The 9,328-nt window shown below is 33.4% G+C and overlaps 1 protein-coding gene across 3 annotated transcripts in view; it reads left to right on the top strand.

Moving 5' to 3' along the window:
• The window catches only part of LOC119643952, a 111,951-nt gene that overhangs the window by 75,382 nt on the left and 27,241 nt on the right, over nt 1–9,328 (top strand). For all 3 annotated transcript variants that reach the window (XM_038043473.1, XM_038043464.1, XM_038043481.1), the window contains exon 2: nt 2,616–3,662. In XM_038043473.1, coding sequence (XP_037899401.1) covers nt 2,675–3,662 — 988 coding nt within the window. In that variant the 5' untranslated portion in view covers nt 2,616–2,674. The remainder of the gene's footprint in view (nt 1–2,615; nt 3,663–9,328) is intronic.

Here is a 9,328-nt window from a genome sequence, read left to right as displayed (position 1 = left end):
AAAAAAAAAAAAAAAAAAAAAAAAAAAAAAAAAAAAAAAAAAAAAAATACAGAAAGACAAATTACTCAGATCACATACTCATCATCATATTTACGCATAACATATAGCAAGATTTGCATTTAATGCATGAACATGCCTTTAATGGCCTAAGTGTATGTAAATCGTGGATCGCAATAGCGAAGAAGTTAAGTAAATATTAAAAGTTGCTTAAAGAAAATAAAAAATAAAAAAAAAATTAAAAATCAAATACACGCTTGCCGTTTACATGCAGTTACATGCACTTACACGCAATTAAAAGCATTCATGCTTAACATATTTTAAGGCGGTTTCAGAAAATTTTTACTCAAAATGCATACATGCATACATACATACATACATACATACATACATACATACTATACATATTACGCATAGTTTTCGCAGCGTCATAAAAATTGTATTCCTCTTACAAAAGTTTCATTTTTAAGGACTTTTACGTTATACACGTATTTTTATACTTTCACGGTGATGTTGCTTTATTCGCTTAGTTACTTATATACATTCCATTATGCGATTTAAGAATTCGGTAAAAATTGCACTCCGTTCGCGATATTGTGAACTTCCATCCCATCTATACGAATATTTAAAAGTCACAAGAGCTAAAAAAAAAAAAAAAAAAAAAAAATATTGCAAAACTTTAAATATCTTAAAAAAACTTCTGAGTTTTCATAAAAGTGAACAAAGGCTCAGGAAAGGAGAGAAAAATAAACAAACATAAAATATTATTGCAAAACGAATATGCAAAGTTTCCTTTTTCCCGGTCTAACGACGACAACGTATAGGTAGCATTTTATTTATACTCACCGCAAATTGTGCACAATACTATGCATAAATGTTTTATATTTATTTTCGAAAGCACTGCAAAAAGCAGTGTCAGAAATTCCGATTTTCACTAAGCTATCGAATTTTTCCTACAAGTTTTTTCAACGTTTTTTCTTCGGTTTCTTAGTCAGTCTCTGAAGCCCTACATTGCTGTTTTGAGTTTTCTCTTCTTTTTTTTTCAAATTTTCTTCTAGGGCAACAATCGGCCAATCGGTCAGGTAAATTACTCCTCTTTATTTATTTTTTTTTTTTTTGTTCTCAATCAACACAGCATTCAAGTAATGTGCATCTTATTCGTGTAAGCATCGCGAAAAAAGAGTCTTTCAATGCGGTCGGGCCGCGGGGGGGGGGGGGGGGCGTGTTTTTGTACATTTGAGCTTCTTTGCTTTTTTTCGCTTTTTTGTGGATCTATTACTTTGTGTTTCCCATATCCAGGACTTTTAGGAGAATACTATATTATTAGATGTTGTAGTGTTCTCTTGAGAATACTAATAAAGTACAGTTCTGACAAATAGGCAAATAACTCGATTTCTTTTTTCCTGCACACATTTCTTATATAGTTTTACTTGGGCTTGGGTTCTTTTTTTTCCGGCATTCGAGGCTTTATTATGAAAAAATATTTACACATTTACTATATCAAAATATTGTCTAACGCTAAGCAGTAGTAGTTCTGCTATCTATTAGAAATAATAGGAATTCCACGGTGAAATGGCAGCTAGCTACTCAGTCCCAAAAGAGCCCATTGTTGGATATAGTTAGTCGTAGTAATGTGAACGGGAAGATTGAACAAGCAATAAGTCATTTATTGGAACTAATCGGTGCTAATTGGTTGAGGTCGTATCTACTGATAGCAGCCCGGAGTAGAACTGTATATATTTCCAAAAGCAAGTTTTATCTGTGTGGGGACGAAAACTTACAATATTATCGCTTTTGGCATGTTGTAGCTATTTTTCATCTAAATTCCATCAATTGGCATTGATAGCTTTCATTTTATTGGAACAAACCGTAATGCACCACATCCAGCAGCCATGGATAATCAAATTCTTTATCGATGGTTCACTTACTTAACATTATGTTTATTTGGTTTTGGAATAAGCACTCTCTCTTCCTCTCTCTCTCTCTCTCTCTCTCTCTCTCTCTCTCTGGGTGGAGTCACATTCATCCAAGCAATAAAATAATTCATTTATGCTTCATGTAGACTTTCACTGGACGGACATACCTTTCTTTAGTGTTATCAGATTAAATTCGAATATGAAGTAAACCGCTCTATATGTAGGTACACTTAACTGTTAGAAAATATTTGCAAATTTGAACTTTTTTCTATTCCTACGATTTATGTGAGAAACTTTCTATGTCCTTAATATATGTATTTTACGAACACGTTATGATTTATATATTTATGTGCGTATTATACTTATGCCAAACAATTTGTACTATAAATAATAGTGTATCTATAAGAATTTATCTACGTATGCTTAGTGTTGAGAAATGTCTTATTTTATATTTTACGTAATTGTTTATTGACGTTTACATAGCATGTTACTATAACATTAATCTTATTTATTATTTATGGAATATATTTTCATTAATTTCATAATGTGTTTTTTCGTTAAAAGTCCACAAAAATGATTAAGTAATAAGTATCGAAAGCCGAATATATTTCCTTTCATATTTTTCTACAACTTTATATTATTTTATCCTCTACTAAGGGTATAAAATTTTAAATAATTTTTTTTTTTTTTTTGCTCTTTCAGCTTACAATCACTAACAAACCACAACCACAAATGAGGTAATCTCAAAAATTTTTATAAACATGGATAATCAACAACAACAACAACAACAACAACAGCAGCAGCAGCAGCAGCAGCACTATGCAACTACTGGCAGTGCTGCAGTACAGCCAGTCGCCACCTTAACACAACCGTTAAATTCAAGCAGTGAATATGCAAACATACCCAGTTCGTATATGACAATTGACATGATTCCACCCCCGCCACCGGCAGTGCAAAGCATATCAACACCAGGAAGTTCTACTACCACGTTTAAGACTCCACTTTTACCCATGCCAACATTAGAGGATATTGAGGCTGCAACTGTCAGTCAGCCTATAATAGCTGGTAGTATACGTAAGTATCCTTCGACGAGTGCGACAACAAATGTTATACCTTTGAGTATGCCACCACCACCATTGGGTGTAGGACCAGGACCACCACCTGGCGTTGTTGGTATCGCATCGTCGCTAACACCAACTGCCACATCAGCTGTAGTCGCTACCGGCAATCTTGTCAGTTTGACTAGTACAAATATTGACGCGACGACATGTGGCACTTTAAAAAGTACGGCCAAATTACAAACACCCGCCACGCTGACCGCAACAAGTAATATTGCTGCAGGCAATAATAATTGCAATACTGCCGCTACGACTTCCACCTCCGTTTCAGGTAATAGTGGTACAAGCGTGCCACCACCACCCCCTCCGTCGCATACATTACTCACTTCAACTGCCAGCTCAAGCAAGAACAGTAGTCGTAGTAATTTACAACACAGACCCGCCTCACCCAAGTGCTGTGCTTGTTTCGGTTCTGGCAACAAACAGGGGCGTAACTCTTACAACAACAATTCAGCTAACACACATCCTACAAAGTCGTCAGGCTCAACGCTATCAACGAAATCGAACACAGCTGGCAACACAACGAAGAAGAATAGACGACGACACCGTAAACACAACTCTCAAACAATTTGGTCTGCGGTTCTTACCAATCTGGGCATATGTGCTCTTTTGTTAGCCTACACACTGTTAGGTAAGTACACCATGATTTAAAACATACATATACACATACATACATACATACATACATACACACACACACGCACACACACACACACATGAATGCATATATACGCATTTAGAGTTAAACGTATAAAATTGTTTTTAAAAATTTCTTAGTTTGTATATGTGTGTTTGCCCAAATATTTACACTTGAGCATAAACAAAACTTTATAAGAAGATGGTGGGTTCGTTAGTTAGTTTATATATACCTTCATCATCCTTACATTATGTAACAATGTTTCGTTTCTCGTTTTCGCTTCTTCTTCTTATTTATTTTTTTTTTTTTTTTTTTCTTTCTATGTTTGTTCGTTTGCTCCTACAACAACTGCAACTTAAGCATAATTTATGATTAGACATTGAAAGCAATTCATTCAAACTTTACTATAATAATTATGTTTTTTGTGGGCGCTTGGTGGGAGGACGAAAAGGGATTGTTTACAATGTTTCATTCATTTTATTTTATGCAAAAAAAATTGAAGAAAATAAACTTTTTTGTGATTTTTTTTTTTTTTTTTTTTTGCTTTTTGCCTCTAAGAACTTGGTTATGATACGAAACAAATGTTGTTTTTCTCCTCATTTCGAAATTGAAGTAAATAAGAAAAAAAAAAAAAAAAAAAACTAAGAAATTGTTAAGGTTTCTTTAAATTTCCGCTGTGCATTCATTCGAGTGCACTGTGTGCTACGTCATTATCGACACTTTAGAATTTATAAACTGCAAACATGAATGTCCAGCAGAAAGTTTATAACACTTTTTTTTTTTTTTTTTTTTTTTTTTTGTCAACCTAATCGGGTGCTTGGAAACTTGGAAAAATTTGAAAGTCTTCATCAAGCGTTCATCTTATGATAATTTTCCCCATTCTGGATTATCCTTAATTTTCCTATTTAAGAAAAGCTAAACAACAATTTATTCTACGTAAGGTGATGCGTTCAAATTTTGAATTTGTAAAATATTTTGTTTTACGATCTTAAAATAAACTCTTTTCATATATCACCTCAAGGACATCGACGGGCTCAAACTTTTTTCTTCTTTCGTTAGACGTTTGATAGGCTTTCGAATTGTTTTATGGGCAAAAAATTACCGAATAGGACTAAAATAACCTTTCACTTTTGCTTGTATATGTCATATATTTTAAGGTCTTTTATTTCGTTACATTCTATCTAAGGAGTTTTTCAAGTCAGCCGTTTAAATCTTGCTATTAAAATGTATTCATCTCGTTTATCAAAAACCATCACCCAAGAAACTTCATCATCTAGGCCATTCGTTTGCTAGTGTTGATACGCATATAGTATAGACTTGTTCGATTTTCTGCAGCTTTACTACTGTTTAGGTCATACGTCCCCTATAAGCTATAAAGCTTTAACGAATGCTTTTATTATTTTTTGATTCGTCATAGTCTTCTCTTTTTCTTTCTATAATACCACGAATGCCAAGAGCCAATAGGAATGTTCTATTACTCGAGTTCCGTGGTGATTGCGGTGTGCCCGGTTAGTTGCGGAAGAAGAGCTTGCTTCCTTGCTCGTCACTGCGTTGCACTGCAAAGGGGTAGAGGTTTTAAACGGGTTTCGCTCTTACCAGGTCACCGTCACGTTCACGTTCGTATACACGCTTTCATCTGATAACTGGGAACTGGTTCCCCCAACCCCCCCCCCCCCCCCACACACACACAACCCCAAAACCCTTCGGGGCAAGAAATGGGCCTTTTTCCATGGCGTGTGCCATCGGAGACGGCGAAATGAAGCCTTCATGAAAGATGCACATGTTCGGTTGCTTACACCTTGATTTGTTCCTGGAAGCGACTAGCAAGATTAAGCGGGTCCTCTTGATTGATCGCGAAACATTTCGTAATTAATCGCTGGACTAACTGCCAAAACGCTACTTCATGCATCGATCGATTGCGTAATGCTGCTGCATTGCCTTTAGAATATGAAAAATCTCTTTAAGCGACCTCATTGTATGGTCAACATTTTGCTCCTTTTTTTTTGAAATATTTTTTTAATAAATTTTCATTAATTAATTCATTGATATTGTTATGTAATGCTCTTCTTGATAAGGTTTGTATCAGTATCAGATCGTGATTTTATTTACAATTAATTTTTTTAAGGGTAGGATTATTTACAGTTTACTTAGTTTCTTAACTTGATCTTACTTTTCGACTCAAATGTTCTTGTCCGATTTCATTACGCATTCGGCTAAAAGACAACTTGATGAAAGTTTGGCTACCTCAAAAAAATGACAACAACAATACATTACTAACTTAGTTCGATATAAAAGGATTATAATATTAAATCTTGGATAAAACACACAACAACTGAAATTATGTAAACAAGCATTAACCAGTTAATCGGAGACAATTTCGTGATTGGTCATTGAATTAAATCTGGGCGATTTCATTGAAATCGTCTCACATTTGCATCAGCTCTCTTATGCCAGCAACGATATCCTTAACTCTTTTTCTGCATCCTAGGATTAGAAGGGCACTAAAGGAGGCTCTGTAATTTCACATAAACGATTACTTGTAATTGAATTCGATTGTTATGAATCGCAAATGGCCTATCGCAATTGTGACGACATTTTATTGATCGCTCTCTAACCGTAATGCTATATCCCATGTCCCATAATAAAAATGCATTATAATAAATAATTATTATTATAGATTAATTTTGATTGGCGGCGAAGCTTTTCGAAAACTTTTTCATAAAGTTAAACCGTAAGGTTCTAAGTACTTCTACCATAATTATAAATACGAATTTCCGCGAATATTACTCCTCTTTACGTAAGCCTAGCCCAATCATCAAGTGCACAAAAGAGAAGGTATGAGCTAAGTGATTGATCATAGGATAGAAAAAAAGCCATTAATTATTGTAGCTTTTATTTAAATAATTTTAACTTCTCTCAATTATTTTCACTTAAGTATGCATCCCTTATAGCATTGCTGCTGCTAATTTTTATTATAACTACAACGATTACATAACTAACTGCTTAATCTTTTAATAACAACAGTAATTATTAAATTCACCATAAAATAGAAAAACATAAATTATTAGGTGCTTACATGTTCACCTTAGCGCATGCATGCAAATGCCAGTACACTTATGTACAAAAATTAACAACACAATATTCAGTCCTAACTAATGTTGGCCTCTGCTTCCTTCAATTTCGTTCTTCCACTCTCTTTCGCCACGCTCGTCATATTGCTCACCAACTTTTTATGTACCTTATCATATATGTGTGAGAAACAAACAAAAGACCTCAAATGACAAACATGGTTCTATTAGAGGAGATTAAATAATATATATATATATATATATATATATATAATATGTGTACATATCCATGTATATGAATACAAATACGTATACGAATACGTGTGTGTCTGCTTTTATAAATTACAAAATGATTTCCTTGCACAATCACAATATAACGCAACATCAACAAACCACTAACACACGTAAATGTATGTATAAAGTGCCGTTGATAAATGAAATTTGTTAAATATAAAATGATGTTAGTGCGTATGCGTATCCAGGCATGTGCATGTGCGTTCGTATATTTAAATTTAAATTAGTTCTCGCCGCATTTTCACATTCACTAGAACCATTCTCTTCTAATCGATTCAATTTTTTTGTGCCTTTTTCCTGGACCCTCTTTCTCTTTTTCTCTCTCTTTCTCTCTCTCTTTCGCTCTGTCTCCCTTTTCGCTGTTTTGTTTTATCTGATTATTGCATACATGTGTGTTCACATATATCATGACTTTTGTATTTGAAATCAAAATTAATACAAATTTCACTTTGCCTACCAACGCATGCAGCAGCACACAAAGGCACGTGCATGTGTGATGCATTCGAATATAAAACAGATTTGTTTGCATTTCTTCTAAATGCTGCATAAAATAGTATAGTATATGTTTGGCTCCATCATTACCAGCTGTTCGACAACAATTTCATGTTTCTTGATGATTTTGACACTATTATCATAAACATTATACAATAGCAATAACAATAACAATAATAACGAGAACAACAAATATAACAACACTCTTGTATTTACTACAAATATTAAAATTTGTTTACGTTTGTTTCAGAGTTAAGTTTCTCTCTCCAAGTTTCCCATATCTCTTTTGCAAACACTTTCATTACATTAGCATTCGTTATCGTTTAGACGTTGAATTGCAAGACAGAAAGAGAATGGTGACGATAACACGCACACGTGTTTACCTTAAATATGTTACTCTTCTAAACAGACGTGTCGAAAGTTTTAATTTATTTGCATTTTCAATAAGATTACTGTTCACAACCGAGTCTGTAAACGTCAGTTAAGGATTTCTAGAAATAAATGAGGATTGAAAATCACTCGTGATTCCTGAATAATTTACTAGAAAACTAAACTAAAAACAGAAAAAAAAAAAAAACAAGAAACCTTTAAATCAAAGTATTCCCTCTACACACTATTCTATATAAGTTTTTGTAGCGCAATCAGCGAAAGTCAAGTTTGGTTTTTAATTTTTTTTTTTTTTGAAAATTTCATTCTTTTTTCAAATGCCTTGAATTACTTGATTCGTCAACATTGAGATTATGTCAGATTTGCGCATATTGTATTCTCTATACTTCCTTAAAGAGCACTTAAGGAGCGGCACCAACGAAAATTTGGATAGAGAATATTTTATTGAGTTTGCACACACGTCGTAAAGCCGTCATAATAATAAATATTCGATCAATATTGTGTTTACGTTCAAATTCTGCAATTGTCGGAGTCAATCTAAGGCATTGACTTGTTCATATACACATATATAAACATTTAAACTTCAATATTATGAGGAAAGATAGTTAGTTTCTTCTTCTCAATAAAGCTGAATGCATGAAAAGTATTGCCGTCAAGAAGTCCTAAAACAGTATTAACACTGAGCCTCATTCTTTCTTCTTTTCGTTTTTATATAATGGAAATCTCTATTCTAGTTTTTCATATTATCTTTCAACAACTTTTTAATAGCTTAACTCTTTTAATAGCTTCATAAGTTATTGTGGCATCCCTTTGAGACAATTTGTCAGAAATATGGAATTCTACTGAAAGAAAATCTCAGGAACCTAACGGATTCGTTACCCTACCAAGGTCTCGTGTAATATTTAATAAATGCTAGTCTTGCTGATAACAAATCGTCAGTTAAGTGTTTTAGCGGAGACATTGTCGGAGGGAAAACAAACCGTTTAAAGGATTCGTCCTCGCCGTTATAGAGATAACGACACAAATAACTTCCATTGTAGCAAAATTACGTGTAAAAAGATATCCTCATTTGTTGTTTCATGCAAAAACAAAAAAAAGAAAAAACGCTTCTTTCAATAAAATGGTAAGAAAATATTTTAAAAAGTTCTCCTTTCAAAAGAATGGTTAAAAGGTGTTATAAAAAGCGCTTGCTTCAAGCAAATGGTGAAAAAATATTTTAAAGAGCTAAAAAGAGAAACAATTGCTTTAAACGAATGATAAGAAAATAGTTTAAAAAGCGCTTGTTGCAAGCAAATGGTACAAAAACGATTTAGTTTCAAGCAAATAGTGCGAAATTTTTTTAAAAAAGCGTTTGTTTCATAACGATGATAAAACGTTATCCTAAAAAGCGCTTGTTTCAAAAAATATTTTAAAAAGCGT

Source organism: Glossina fuscipes, unplaced genomic scaffold (assembly GCF_014805625.2).
Source record: "Glossina fuscipes isolate IAEA_lab_2018 unplaced genomic scaffold, Yale_Gfus_2 0, whole genome shotgun sequence".
Taxonomy (NCBI): Eukaryota; Metazoa; Arthropoda; class Insecta; order Diptera; family Glossinidae; genus Glossina; species Glossina fuscipes.
This window is presented reverse-complemented; position numbering and strand designations above follow the sequence as displayed.